The sequence below is a fragment of the Cheilinus undulatus genome, linkage group 6 (genome assembly GCF_018320785.1).
Source record: "Cheilinus undulatus linkage group 6, ASM1832078v1, whole genome shotgun sequence".
Taxonomy (NCBI): domain Eukaryota; kingdom Metazoa; phylum Chordata; class Actinopteri; order Labriformes; family Labridae; genus Cheilinus; species Cheilinus undulatus.
Genome location: NC_054870.1, coordinates 28,182,702 through 28,197,551, shown reverse-complemented (window position 1 = coordinate 28,197,551; position 14,850 = coordinate 28,182,702). Strand labels below are relative to the sequence as shown.

The following is a 14,850-nucleotide window of genomic DNA, read 5'->3' as shown; positions in this document are numbered from 1 at the left end:
GCATTTATGGTACAACAACTTAGACATGACAAGCAAGACTTGGCATTGTTGTGAAATGCATTTTATTTTCATTGACAGACTTCCAGATTTAGTTTAACATGTGTCACATGACAGGTTAAGTCAAAATTTAACAGCACTGGTTGAACACTGATGGCAGGATGGTCTCGGTCTGCACAGGGCGATGGAGGTTAGCCAGGGGGCCAATTCATTCCACGGCCACCCAGGACGTGAATGTGGATGTGATAGACTGATTGGCCTCCATCAGGTCCATCATTGACAACAATCCTGTAGCCTTTGGTCAGGCCTGCATCCTGAGCAACTTTCTTTGCAACTATCATCAAGTGGCCCAACAACTAAGAGACAAAAAGAGTAAATAAATATATGCATCAAGATAAGCTTCCAATACAGTATTCCAACTGTAACTGTCAATACAAGCATTTAGTTGGATGTCAGGAGCTCCATCTAGTGGTCACTGACAGAAAGTTAAGGCACAAATATCTCCATGTGGGTTATTTTACAGTCTAATAAATCTGGCAGACATTCACACAGTAATACTTACTGCAGCATCGCCTTCCTCTGCCTTTGACAGACTCACAATTGGCTTTTTCGGAACCACAAGGATGTGAGTGGGAGCTTGTGGCGAAATGTCAGGGAAGGCTACACACTGAAACAAATACAACAATGAAGAAGATTTAGGCTTGTGCACAAAACTTGAACGATGGTTTATAGGAGCAGTAAATGCGGCTTAAATTTGTATGACCACTCAAACTTAGGTTGACCATGTAGCATTTGTTTAATGCTAATATGTTGACCCCTTGATTTACTGTACAAATATAGAGATAATCCACAATACAGTCTTATGGCTTGCTGGGTAAGCTTCACCATTATCAATAAGACATAGTATAACTGCCAATCTGCCAATTATTGGCTGCATTTAAGTGATGTCACAGTAAATGATATAAAGACAAATGTTGCAATGAGATGCATAAGTGAGTGCAAAAGCCCAAAGCTGAAACTGTAGCAATATGTATACATCTTAATGTTGCATTTATGATTTCAAAAATGCCACATTGTACAATGCCTTTTGAAAAATTATATTAAACTAAATAAAAACCCAGGAATAAGAATCAGGACTAAAATGTGTGATAGTATAAACTAGGGCTAAATGATTTGGAAATCAATCTAACTGTGCATTTTCCCCCAAATAATGGGATTGTGAATTAATATGTGATTATTTAAGTGCCTAATCTTTTGTATTTTCCTACAAACACAAGCAATACATTATTCTATATGATAAGGAACACAATATATTTTGCAGATTTAAATAAGGTCAAAACTTTTGAAAAAATATCTAATTGTGATTATTTTGACTCATTGCAAATTTGATATGAAATACTGTGTCGAAGGAAATGACGACCTTATGTCTTCATTTTATTAAGAAATACATAAATCATAACAAGGAAAGTCAGGTTTTTCTTTTTTTTGCAAATTACTATAGAAAAAAAACTGAATGTTTGCCTGATGTGTAGAGCATAACATCTCTGCTTCAAAAAATTGTTACACTGGTATTTTGGAACGCATTTCAGGTCGAAGAAATATTGCACCTTCTGTGGTTTAAAAATTGCACAAGGACATATTATGATTTAATCTTTTTTTTTTTTGATTAATTGCCAAGCCCTAATATAAACACAGTAGAAGAGGCAGAACCACAGGGTATCCAGTCATGCCATTCTAAATAACTAATTGATCTGTCTAAGAGCCTAATCAATATTATTTCAGCTTTATACTGTGATCCAATTGAATGGAGCAGATGGTAAAAATAGGGAAATATTCCATTCGTGTCATTAGAAAAATCAGTTTAATGTTGGCGCTGATGTAGTAGTGAGGCTTAGACAAACTATGAATTCAGAATATAGCACCACATTTATATTTGAGATGTATTACTAAGAAAAGCATACATTGTATTAATAGTTTACTGAATTACATTCATTTCTTTGTCTATATCTATTGAAGTTCCTTGACAGCAGTAATGCTGTTAAATGCTGTAAAATTTCTTTTACTTTTTTACAGTGTTCTCTGATTCAGGGTTGGCTGATCTGTGTAGCTACACTGTTTTATGTCTACAACTCTCATAAATGTGCCTCTGCCTGTCTTGGCCAGAAAACTTGGAAAAGAGATTTCTAATCTCAATAGGGTTTTCTCTAGTTAAATTGATTTAAATAATACTACTTGGTCTTTATTGTTTTCGCACCAAATCACTCAGAGAAAATTGTTTTATGCATAAACCTACCTGTCAAAATAACTAATTTAATTTAGCTGAGAAATTAAGTCTGGCTATTATGTGACTCAGCATACTGAGATTTTTAAACATTGTTTGGTTTGGTGTATTTAAACCTATATTCAAGTTAAACAGTTCATCTTATGACTTTGCAAAAACACTGAAATGCTGACGTCAACACCGCCATATGATTAAGTTCAATAATCAGTAAGTAAGTAAACAATGCCGTCAGGCCTGTTTTACTGTCTGTTTGGTCGAGTGTAACCTTCTGGCTAGGAATCACATTCACAAAGACCAATCTAAGCGCCATATAGGCTTAGAAATAACACTTGTTTATTTCATTTTCAAAAGCAGGGAAAAAGAAGTTACGATAGCAACCGTCTGACATTTATTGGCTTTAAGTGCAAGAGTTTGCACTTTGCTGCTGCAGACAGACTTGACCAAGAAAACATTATCTAACACTTGACGGTAAGTCAGCTGTCTGCAAATTAAAACTTTGTTAATTTTGCATGATAAACATTATATAAACCATGCAGAAAAAAATCGTTGAAATCTAAGAATCATGAACCAAGACGGCTCTTAGAAGAATAGCCTTCACACTGATTTTCAAGTTTTAATGCCTTTTCTGTCGGCTGGGACTAAGCTATATGTGTTTGTGACGTTTTGTCTTTGATACAACATAAAAATAACAAACTTTTATTCTGAAGTATTAATTATCACAGCGGCATTGGCCATGATCAGTTGCAGTTCATGTAGAGCTAGTTTGTAGCTAACATTAGCCAAACGTCACCTGCAGGCTGCAGCTGTGTGTGACACGCTGCCCGGGCGCGGTGCATCCAAATGAGTTTTACAATAAAGCATTTAATGCATACCTTGTCATCTTCGTAGACAAAATTGGCAGGAATCTCTTTCCGTATGATTTTCCCAAATATTGTGTCTCCACCCGGTTTGGCAGTCTGCGCTTTCGCTGTTTCATCAGCCATGTTTGCGCAGATGGACACAGCCTTGTCAGCGCTGCTTTTGGTCCTGTACACTACATCAAACGCTCATTGGCTGCACTAACGCGTCAGTTTGACGTCTTCACTGATTGGTCGTTATTCTTTGAAGCTTCCGCCGATCCCGGAAGAAAGCTTGTGTGAACGTAAAAGCCTAGGAAGGTACTCTTGGGGAAAAGATTGGTATTACAAACAAAAAATTTTGCTCAGTTATCGTGATTTCACCAGTTCCACCATGGTTATTTCCAAGTGTTGATATCGATATTTACTTTAAAGAGAAACTTAGAAAACAGAATGAGAGAAAAGGTGGGTCGATAGCTTCATTGCACATAGATAAATAGATTACACACAAATATTTTCAGATGGATCAAAGAATCCAGAGACAGGTCGTCTATCAGCAGCATATGTCGTACCTGAACTAGGAATAAAGGAAACAGCAAGGGTAACTGATCACTTATCACTTTTTTTCCAGCATAACTTATAGAAATGATCATGGCACAGTGGGTAGAGGATACCCGACCACTGAGAGTATCAATATGTACAGATCCTCGATCAGCTCTAGAAAGTTTACAATAGTTTACATCAAGTGGAAGACAAGATCATATTTGTGAAATATATATGGAATTGTATAAAAGTTTCAATATGAGTTTATGTGTTAAATTTGTTTGGGTGGCTTCACATGTTGGGGTACATGGAAATGATCTGGCTGACAAATATGCTAAGAAAGCTCTTAAGTCAGAAAATGTATTGATTACAACAAATCTTGGTAAAACAGAAGCAAAAGCATTCATAGAAAATAAAATTAGTAACATTTTTCAGGAAAAAATGTAACGGGAAAACATGAAAATGGTAGATGTGATACTTGTGGAGAAGAAGAAAATGTGAAACATGTTTTTATGGAATGCAGAAAGTATAATAGAGAAGATAATAGAGAAGAAAACAAAAAAATATTTAGTATCAGTGAAATGTTAAATAAACCAACAGAAGATAAGATCATAAGATTTATATTCGAGTTTTTAAGAAATACTGGATTGTTGAAAGAATATGATAAAGTTATTTTTGTACATATGCTTCTGCATAATGGTAGTCTGTAAGCCGATGCAGTAATCATTCCAGACCAGAGGGTGGCGGTTATGCAGTGGTATAGTTTGCTGCCGCCGTTAAACGAAAAAGAAGAAGAAGAAAGCTCGTGAAGGAGTCAACATGGGTACTCGGTTGAAGGTGAGGGTGGGATATGGTTATTATTGATGAATATAGCACAATGAGGCTATGTTTACGGTTGTCCTGTAGAAAATTACACGTTCATACTGTTTACAATTATAAAATAGAAAATCCGTCGCGGCCTTTTATGAAGAAACATCACTATCAGTGGGGAAGTTGATCTAACCTGAATGTGTATGCATGCAGGTCCTTGGCGTGTTTAAATCGCTACACAGGACAAGGCAAGCCGTTTTTAAAGATGACGAGAGAGCACTGGCAGGTGAGTTGTGTTTGTGTTTTCCTATGGAAAATAAATCTGCTGGTATGTTCTTAACTGATTATGTTTGTCAGCTTTCATTAATCATTCATGTTATATCTTAATGGATGTTTAACGCCTTCATTGCATTACCATCTTGTTTTTTTTCCACAAAGCTGCAAGATTAAAGATTAATGAAGAGTTCAAGAAAAACAAAAATGAAACTTCTCCTGAAAACATTCAAAAGGTAAAGTCAAAAATCAACAGAAGACTCAGGACAAATGGCTTATTTGTATTTTATATATAAGTTATGGCTCTCTTTTACTACTTATCCATTTTAAACAGAATGGGTTTGCTGCTTTATTCTGACAATATTAATCTGAGGTCATAGACTGAATGCTTAAAAATTGCATGTGTAAGCTTGCTGTTCAAAGAAGATTAAGAGCCCAAGAAAGTCAAGGATTCCAGACACATTATCAATTTTTTTCATCTTATTTTGTTACAAATCCTATTCAAGGGCTCATTTTGTACTCAGGATTGTCATCCACAAATCTAATTTGATATTTTTCTTACTATATTTCCTCAAGTAGTGAAAAATGAAAGATTTAAAGCTCTGCTTCAAGAGTTGTTCTAGTGATAATGAAATGATATTGATTGAAAAGTGGCAATGTTCAGAATAACTATTTATTTATTCTTTTATGCAAGCAGAGTAAAAATAATTGTTAACTTATGTTTAACCTCCTGATGGTGTAAGTTTTCTACATGTATGTGCCTAGGAGCTCATTGTGTTATCTTTCTATCTTATACACACTCCTTTTCACAGATGATTAAAATGGGCTCAGATGTGGAGGTTGTTCTTCGAGAAACTGTGCTACAAGTGGAACATATTGGAGAAAATACATTATGTATGTAACTTTTCTTAACATAGTCCGTTTACATTTTTTAAACATGTAAGCTAGAAACGAATTAATGCTAACTGTATAGAGCAGAAATGTTTACTTCTCTCAGTCTTTTCACATTAGATGCATTATATTTCCTATGAAACCTGCTTGCTAAGTTTTTTTCTCTCTCACACACAGTACTAAAACCCAGAGAGGGCCTTCTACTGGAAAATGTACCCTATTGTGACGAGCCCAGGAAAAAGTCATGACAGGCCATCGAACATCTTCAATATCAAGAAAGAGACTTGCTATCGGCTATCACCATCAATCTGCTTTTAGGAATATTTCAACAAAACATTTCAAGCTGTATTTGGGTCTCCAGAAGGAATACTATTCCATGATCACTAGTAAAGTCAATGAAGATTTCATCTGCTGTGCCATAAGAATTCTGTGAAACAAATGGCATAAATGTATGTACAGTATTTATGAAATGTAATCAAAATGTTTTTTTTTTTCTTGCTGTGACACCACTGAAAAAAGTTCCACTGTGTTCTTAATAAAGAGGGATATTCTATGATAGCCATGCTTTAATCATTGTTCAAACCCATAAAAGTGAAAAAGGATAAAATGTAGCTGGATAGCTCAGTGGTTTACATTGTTGACTGTGGAATGGGAGGGTTCAAATCCCAGTCAGAGCACAAGTATTTAGTGTGGGCCCTTGGGCAAGGTCCTTAACACCAGGAACACCTGTCCCAGATTTAAGTAGCTTTGTACAAAAGCGTCTGCTAAATGACTTTGTAACATTAGTTATTTCTTTGTAATTGACTGACAGCACAATTTGTGATACTTTTTTTATTTTAATGTGATTATATCCAGTTAGTGGACAATATGTAATTGCTCCTTTGTTTTTTCTTTTCTTTTTTTTGTTTTTAAAGCTTTCTATCGACTGAAATAGTTTTTTAATTTAATCCAGTAATGACATAAAGTAAAAGCGTGATATCTTTAATACTGAACCATTTGTTGTTATTTTCCATAGAATTTTAAGCGGTTAGCAAAAAACGATCTTACTCAATTTTTCAACGAGGGAAATACATTTCCCATAATGCCAATCGAAGAAGGATTTATTACGTCATCGGTTTGCGCCCGCCGTTGCTCTGGCAACGCTCGTAACGGCCAGATTTAGCAAGTAAGCTAAGTTGGACCCTCACTGGTTTTAACCCAGATTTGATGCCTAAAACAAGGTGAGAATAAGTTCATTTTACAACCTGATAATTTTTGTGTTAATTTTGAAGATGCTTGTAAGCTTTCAACAAAAATGTATTACCTTTTTCAGCTCAGACACGTTATGGGAGCTGGCTGCGGCTGAGGTCCACAGCAGGGAGACTGGAGGGGGAGAGGAGGATAGTGGGCTGACCGTCAACGAGAGGACCGTGTTTCTGATGGGGAGTAAAGCTGGGGTGTGTTTCCCATCAATGTAGTTCAGAGACAGCAGCTAAACGTTGCTTTTAAGGCCACTGGTCGTGTTTTTAGCCATATAATTCATGATAGGGTAATCATGATTACCTTTGTTTTTCCAGGGTAAAACATCGATTCTTCTTAGGTGCCTTGACAGGTTGGTGTTGTATACCATTCTAACATTATTTGTTGTTTAAACTACTGTCCCAGCCTTTTGTTAAACCAAGACGTACCTCGTACCCCGTAGTATCTCACAGTTGTTGATAAATAAAAAAACGGATTAAAAGACACAATAGGACACCTAGGAAAGCTTTCTTTGTTTAAGATGACAGCTTGTTGAGTTATAGCAACACAGAGTTTGTTGTCAGATCCTTTTGCTTGGATAACACTATGCCAGAACAATAATATTGCTGATTTATCAACCAGAGATGAACCGTCCAGGCCAACTCTGGCGCTGGAGTACACATTTGGAAGACGGGCCAGAGGACACAACACAGTAAGGAAGCTCAAGGCTCTTAAGTATTTATTTTGCTCAATTCAGTGGTGACACACTACCAATAATCGGATAAAATGTGACCATATAACTGCAGTAATCACACTGTTTCTTTTAGTAAATTCTTGAGTAATAGGCATTGCTTATTCATTTGCACATGGTCTATTAATCAATCTTTAATATAAGCTGGATATGATAAATTTGGCAATCTCCTCTTCTAGCCTAAGGATTTAGCCCATATTTGGGAGCTGGGAGGAGGTACCTCTTTGTCAGACCTGGCCCAGATCCCCATCACTCCTGTCAGCATCAGGTCAGTCACTTAATCATACTACAGATGTATTCTTCTCTCTTATAAAAATTGGATTTGAACAGCAGAGACCATAACTGCAAGCAGGGGTGTTTTCAATAGTCTGCCAGTGGAAATCTTTCCTGTCTTCCAGGTCTCTTTCTGTGATTCTTGTTCTTGACTTGTCTAAACCCAATGCCCTGTGGGGAACAATGGAGAAGCTCCTGAAGGCTGCACATGCTCAGCTGGAGAAAGTCTACTCCCGGGCCCAACAAGAACAAAGGACCAAACCTGGTGCCAAACACCAGACAGTCGTCCATGTTGCTGCACGTGTCTTACCTAAAGACTTTCCTGTAAGACCTCAGCTCATTACATGAATGTGTGAGGAATGCTTGTCTCTGAGGCCAGTTCTTAAAGTTTACTTTTTATGATTGATGACAAAAGATTACTTACACGTTGCATGCAAAAGTTAGGAGGAGAGCAAAAAGACTGCAGTCTAACTTTAATTTGTAAATCTATTTGAAACATTTGGGTGCTTAAGACAAATGATTTTCAACAGTGGAAAGGCATTAAAAATATGGAGTGTCTATAAATCTCCACCTGTGACTTTCTATATTTGCAATTCCAAGTCATAGTGCAAAAAGGACCGCAACTACACCAAAACAGGTCCTAAGCATTGTAAAAATTCATGATTGCATTGTAAGTATCTTTTTAGATGAATAAATTAAACTAATTCCTCATTTACATTGAAAAGAGTCCAGCAGCGGTACTCAGATATACAGTATCTTTTCTATATCAAACCTACATACATTAAGTGTCTATTTTGAAACTAAAGATAGACCCTTTTCATTTTTTGAAGATAACAACTGCTAACAGTCTTTTTGTAGCACAGACTGAACATGGTGCATGTATTCTAAACAAAATCTGGATCTGATAATAGGACAGAGAGCTGATCAGTCCCTTTCCTGTTCCTCTGCTCATCATCGGCAGCAAATATGACCTTTTTCAGGTAAAACATATGCTTAAACCTACATAAAACTTATAAACATATGTATAGCTGATGAAATTATGTCACAACAGCACTGGCTATCTCGTCAGTGTTCTCAAATGTTTTTTTCTTGGATTACTTATGTTACACATTTAGAGGATGTTTTTGTCATCTTTGTTTTAGGAATTTGACTCTGACAAGAAAAGAGTGATCAATAAAACACTGCGTTTTATAGCCCACTTTTATGCAGCCTCTCTTATTGTAAGTGTACAATATTTTTTATACATTCATCCCTCAACTGGCGCAGTTATGCTTTTATTTTAACATATTTTTCATCTGTCCTTTATCTTTCTCTCAGTTCACAAGCATCAAGTCAGAGAGCCTGTTGTCAAAAACCAAAGGCTTTTTCTCTCATCTTGCTTTTGGTCTGGACAGAGGGTAAGGAGAATAACAGCATCGTACGTAACCTAGTTGTGGACATCTACTGAGACTAACTGTCTTTAGTTTTTAGAATCTCATTCATGCAATGTGTTTGTTAAGACTTGTTTTTGTAATGATATGCTCAGGAAAACTGTGTCCAGTGACCCAAACAAACCGCTTATCATTCCAGCCGGCTCAGACTCCTTCGGCCAAATAGGTGTGTACAGCGCCACTCTGTGGCCAAAAGAAGAATTAATTAACACTGAATAAAAACACCTTTACTAGGCTGTGTCAAAAGACACATGTAATGTTTGATTCAGAGTCATGCTTGCATACACAAAAATGATATGATTTTTAGTTAAATGATACTCTTATTGCATTAGGTTCACCTCCCACTACTGATATGGACATTAATTCTCTTCATGCCAAAAACCCAAAGGATCTCTGGAGGAAAGTCTTTGAGCGTGTTTTCCCCGAAGAGGTACTTCAACAATTGACAGCACCTTTCTCATTGTTAGTAATATATAGTGAATCTGATGTCTAAAACCCTGAATCTGTGTGAATTACTGTCATATAAATAAACTGTGTGCATACATAAATGATTAAATTTCCTCTTATCGATACACATGTTTACATTTCTTGGGACCTCTGATAACTGTTTATTTTCAGTGATTGTTTTTCCATTAAACTAACCTTTTGTTTGCAGAATACCAGTGAGCAGAAGGAGCTGAAGGATCCAGCTAAAGATCCACGATACAGTGAGCCTCAGATTGATGCCATGAGAGTCCAGAAAGATCAGGTAACTCATGTCAAGCAGTCGCCTGCTTGTGTTGTATTAATACTTAGTGGGTGAGGTACAATTAAATCTCCTCCACGTACGTGTCAGAGGTATACACTTGGATGTCCAAATCATTTATAAGTGTGCACTTCTGGACCTCTGGTCCAGCATTTCTCAACTGGTGGATCAGTCCCCACAAGTGGGTGGTGGTTTTTTAAGTGGTTTGCATATATATATATATATATATATATATATATGTATGTATGTGTGTGTGTGTGGGGGGGGGGGGTAAACACTGTATGATCAGATTTGATTAATTAAGAGATCTCAAAGAAGAATGATGAATAGGATGTCTTACCATATCAGTGCTGTTTTGATTTAGTTGCTGGCGCAAGGTTGCAGGCTAAGTGGAGATGTTTTTCACAGCAAAGCAACATCTCAACCTTGGCTATAATATTGCTTTCATACAACAATTCTATGTTTTATGACCAGCATATGAAAGAAAATTGTAAATTAAAAGGTCTCTGTCAAGCCCTAACTTAAGTAATTCCACATCTTAACTGCCAAGCAGCCCAAACATTCTTCTTAATCTTGTTACTTTGTTTGTGTCGATCATACCAGCTACTTACACATGTGTTTTTATGTTTTAATTTATCATGTAGCAAAATAAAAGAAGGGCCTGTGCTTTGATTTAGGTACCATCTGCTGAGAATGGAAAACTCTGTCTTCTGTAATTTAAAATTATTTAATTCAGAACACATGGCTTAGGAAGAATGATTCACATTTCAAAAAGTCCCAGCGATGCTGTAACCTGCTGTAAATCAGCACCCATGGAAGGCCTCCTGTCCAATCAGAATACTTGGCTGTAACTAACTGTCATATATTGTTTAATTTATATATACGGCACCAGTATCTTGGTTTGGTTTAGGGATGACATTTTCAAACATAAAATGAATAATTTGTTTGCCCACTAAAAATTCCCATTTCTTAACAATCTGTTGTTGGAGGCCTGTGTCTTTTCTCTCCTTCACTCCTCTTAATCAAGGCTAATGTCCCAGAGTAACCCCTTTCCTCACAGAAATCTGTGTTTACAAGTTTCACTGTTTACAGGCTGTAATATATTCTCTGTTCATAACCTTAGAGATTAAATGTCTCCTCGTTGGCCAGCCCAGGTGCCACTCTGGCACTTGAACTGCAGTAACCTGTTCGAGTCACAAGCCTGTTATCGCTGACGGAGTCTCACCTGATGCCTGTCGTTGGACAGTGCATAATGTTATTGTTCTGGTTAACCAATAAGAAAGAGAGAGAGTTAAAGGTTTACTCTGACAGATGTAAGAGAGTCATTTTGTAAAGGCTCATTTGCATGTTATGTAAGATTGTACAGGTGGTAGGCTTTATCACCGTCTCATATCTAATAACGTAAAATTTTATTTTCTCCAAACCACATACCAGTTTGTGCACCTGCTGTTTAATTTATAGGATTAGTCAAATTGAGATCAATAGGATACCAGGCCACAAACAGTATAGTAGTGTGACATGATTGAGAGAAACATGCCTGGCATTTTCTTGTTTCAGTTAGGTCAGGTTACGTATAATATATTAGCTTATACATTCTGGATTGGTAAAAACGAATAAGATTTGCTTCATTGTAAAATAATAGCAAACAGTGCTCAGAATAGTTTACTCTTTGATTGCCTTTGCAAACTCAAAAACATATGACAGATCATTTCTATATTAAATGAATGTCTGCAAGAAAAATCTTCCAAAGTCTAGACTCACTAGGAAAATGGCACAAGTCTGCACTGTTACTTGATGTGTTAGGCTCTTGTATTGATGGGGTGTTCTGCAGTGATAATCTGTATTTGTCACGTATTAAAGTTGTTTTAAACCTTGAATCCGTTGAAAACAAAACATTATGAATCTCTTCATTGCAGTGTTGGAGTAGTGAGTTGCACTTTTTATTTTGTATTTAATCATTATAGAAAGCCCAGCTAATCAATTTGAAGCCCAAGGGCCAGGTCAGGCTCCTGAGGTCATTTTTAGTGGCCCTTTAAGTAGACTACGTGTTCTTAGAGATGATCCACACACATTTTTTTAACAAAAAGATACAGGTGTTATTAGGCATGTGATCTTGCAAGATCAAAACGTCACGAGATTTCTCCTCCAGGTGAAAATCACCAGAAGTAGCAGCTCTCCTGACGGAAAACGATACCAACCTGGAAGTTATAAAAGTTTACAAAGATGCCCTGGACACTTTAAAATTGTTGGTATGACAGCTAATGAAGTAACGGAGCTGGTCCATGACCAATTCAGATCCCGCTCCAACCAGTGTTAATTTTGGCAGCTGATTTTAGTTTAAGTCTTAGTTTTAGTCTTTAAATGAAGTGTCTGGTCAATTTTTAGCTCAAAACTCAAAACATTTTAGTCTAGTTTTAATCCATGAAAAGTCCTCACATTTTAGTCTTTATTTTTAGCTCAAGCATTTATTTTCTTGCCTAAATCTGGTACCAAATCATGGTAGTGTGTTATATGAAACCTTAGGTCCCTGCTTTCTACAGCTGAGGGGCAGAATAGCTGCAGCTGCATTGTTTTTTGATGGCTTGGAGAAATATCACAGATATTGAATGTCTAAAACTAAATTACATTTTAGTCTGATTTTAGTCATCTTGATGGAAACTAAACTTAGTTTTTGTCAGTTTTAGTCATCACAGATCTATCTTTGTTATTGTTAGTCTAGTTTTAGTCATGGAACAAAAGGCTGTCGATGAACATTTTTAGTCAGCGCTTTAGTCAACAAAATTAACACTGGCTTCAACCCCACCTCCTCTTCCACATGCGTTACTCGGGGTGTACGTAATCCGCAAATGCATAATAAGTTCGTCATAAGGACGTGAAATGATTGAATGCTGCTGCTGGAGACCTGTGCAGTCTCACTCGCAGACTCACTCATAGAACAGGTGTTCGCTGCTTCATCATGTCTCCTTCTCCTCTCACCGTCTGTCAGTCACACATCCATCAGCTGTTTGCTGCGTGTATCATCAATCAGAAGCTAAACATGAGTACCGCAACAGGCCGTTGTATACTGCAGTGGTAAATTTACCAAAACAAACTCTGTTTGAGCACTATTAAGTCCATTGTTAGCATGAAAAACCAAAGTGAAACGCGCCCTGTTTGTTGTCTGGCAGCAGGCAGAGCAGAGACCCTCACTCGCTCACCAACGCACACACACATTAACGCACATACTCATCTGTGCGTTGTGTCTGACACTGTCAAAGCTCGTATGAGAACAAAAAGACGACAAAACGATACAATAATCTATTTCTCCAAATTACAGCAAACATGTTACTGACAGAAAGATTTATTGTGAGTTTTTTAAATATGGATGTACTTAAAGAGAATGAGAAATACTTTGATTTTACTGATGCAGCTCTTTATATTTCAGTCTGTTGTAAATAGTTTTTACATTTCTTTCAAAATAATCTAAATGCTTTTATTATTATTATAATTGTCGCAATGAGTGCATAGTGTAGTAAAATAAAGATGTGGTAGACTATTTAAATGAAAGGTCTGATTTGAAGAGCATTAAAATGTACAGTTTGAGTCAGAGTTAGACAAGACAAACTGTGTGTAAGCATTGATAGCCTACTCAGTACAAGAGGAGTTAGTTTAAACATTTCTGAATAGACCTGAATGCTTCGCAATTATGACTTTCAGCTGTATGAAGGACATATTTTCCACCCATATTTTTTTCCAAAATGAAAAAAAAGTGTAAAATCTCATCTCGTCTCGTGTCTCGTGGGCCCAAATCTTGTCTCGTCTCGTGAGATAAGCGTCTCGTCACACCCCTAGGTGTTATCATATTTGTATTATCACCTGTAACAAAAGAGCAGATGCATAGAAAAGACAGGTGAATGGGGAATAGATGGAGAAATGTGTTTTTTCTATCTGTTTGTGTAATGCCTATTGGCGTGTAAGGAATATATCTGAAAATGCATTTTTGGACAACTTATGCTAATTTTAACACCACTTAGCTCCACTTTTTGATGTAAGAAGATTTTGTGGGCTCTTGGCACCCTTTTTCCAGCTTGTACAAAACAAGAGAGGCACATCAGCATCACTACTATTGGATTGGCATGGCATTGCCATTGGCATTACCATGGATTTTAGACTAAAGTAAATTACATTTGCAACTGCAAAGACCACCAAGGCGTGTATGCTTGTGAGGAGGTTGTTACAGATGATAAAATCCAAAATAACAAGATTGAGTTCAGTTATGAAAAATATTATGCATACTTTATGTCATTTAATATATTTCAGGCCCTTTATATGGGGTCCTTTTCCAGGACCCTACCCTCATTCCAAACTAATTGAAGCCCTAGTGTTAATTTTTTCTCTCTCTGTTCTTGTGTATCTGTTTTTCAGGAGTTGGACCAGTATAAGAGGAATGCTGCTAAGTCATGGAAAGGGCTGGAATTGGAGAAATGAGAGATAATCACATATATGTTGACACACATGCAGGATAGAAAGGACGACTGTGGCTCAGGTGGTCATCTCTTATGATCCCACACATGCTGATGTGTCCTTGGGAAGACACTCAACCCAAATTTGTTCACACTGATGTGTCGGTGGAGTATGAATGTGTATGGATATGCATGAATGGGATTAATTATTACTAATGGCATCTCTCCAAAGCCCCCTCTGCCATCACTGTGTGAATGTGGAGTGATTGGGTGTGAATGGGTAACAAGAAAAACGATATACAGGCTCAAGTTAATTTACCATTTACAATAAACACAACAAAGGAATACAACCAAAAAAAT

General features: G+C 36.8%; 3 protein-coding genes across 3 annotated transcripts; 2 read left to right on the top strand and 1 right to left on the bottom strand.

The window, feature by feature from the left end:
• Nucleotides 1–45: 45 nt before the first annotated feature.
• Nucleotides 46–3,319, bottom strand: hint1 (histidine triad nucleotide binding protein 1). Its single transcript, XM_041790011.1, has 3 exons — nt 3,151–3,319; nt 560–664; nt 46–353 (listed from the first exon to the last, which is right to left on the bottom strand). The coding sequence occupies exons 1-3, from the start codon at nt 3,259–3,261 to the stop codon at nt 189–191; spliced, it is 381 nt and encodes a 126-aa protein (XP_041645945.1). The 5' UTR covers nt 3,262–3,319; the 3' UTR covers nt 46–188.
• Nucleotides 3,320–4,419: 1,100 nt separating this feature from the next.
• Nucleotides 4,420–6,189, top strand: lyrm7 (LYR motif containing 7). Its single transcript, XM_041790013.1, has 5 exons — nt 4,420–4,494; nt 4,681–4,753; nt 4,906–4,976; nt 5,553–5,634; nt 5,809–6,189. Exons 1-5 carry the CDS (start codon nt 4,477–4,479, stop codon nt 5,877–5,879), a joined length of 315 nt encoding a protein of 104 aa, XP_041645947.1. The 5' UTR covers nt 4,420–4,476; the 3' UTR covers nt 5,880–6,189.
• A 560-nt stretch (nt 6,190–6,749) lies between these two features.
• Nucleotides 6,750–14,733, top strand: dync2li1 (dynein, cytoplasmic 2, light intermediate chain 1). Its single transcript, XM_041788756.1, has 13 exons — nt 6,750–6,851; nt 6,944–7,067; nt 7,188–7,222; nt 7,492–7,561; nt 7,780–7,868; nt 7,999–8,197; nt 8,785–8,853; nt 9,016–9,093; nt 9,191–9,270; nt 9,399–9,469; nt 9,636–9,733; nt 9,959–10,051; nt 14,453–14,733. Exons 1-13 carry the CDS (start codon nt 6,838–6,840, stop codon nt 14,513–14,515), a joined length of 1,083 nt encoding a protein of 360 aa, XP_041644690.1. The 5' UTR covers nt 6,750–6,837; the 3' UTR covers nt 14,516–14,733.
• Nucleotides 14,734–14,850: the final 117 nt, after the last annotated feature.

Coding starts and splice junctions, on each gene's coding strand:
- dync2li1 (XM_041788756.1), top strand. Junction 7,869..7,998: donor ATCACTCCTGTCAGCATCAG/GTCAGTCACTTA, acceptor CCTGTCTTCCAG/GTCTCTTTCTGTGATTCTTG. Junction 10,052..14,452: donor TGAGAGTCCAGAAAGATCAG/GTAACTCATGTC, acceptor TCTGTTTTTCAG/GAGTTGGACCAGTATAAGAG.
- hint1 (XM_041790011.1), bottom strand. CDS start 3,261: ATGGCTGATGAAACAGCGAAAGCGCAGACTGCCAAACCGGGTGGAGAC. Junction 665..3,150: donor TTGTCTACGAAGATGACAAG/GTATGCATTAAA, acceptor TATTTGTTTCAG/TGTGTAGCCTTCCCTGACAT. Junction 354..559: donor CAGAGGAAGGCGATGCTGCA/GTAAGTATTACT, acceptor TTTGTCTCTTAG/TTGTTGGGCCACTTGATGAT.
- lyrm7 (XM_041790013.1), top strand. Junction 4,977..5,552: donor CTCCTGAAAACATTCAAAAG/GTAAAGTCAAAA, acceptor TCCTTTTCACAG/ATGATTAAAATGGGCTCAGA. Junction 5,635..5,808: donor TATTGGAGAAAATACATTAT/GTATGTAACTTT, acceptor TCTCACACACAG/TACTAAAACCCAGAGAGGGC.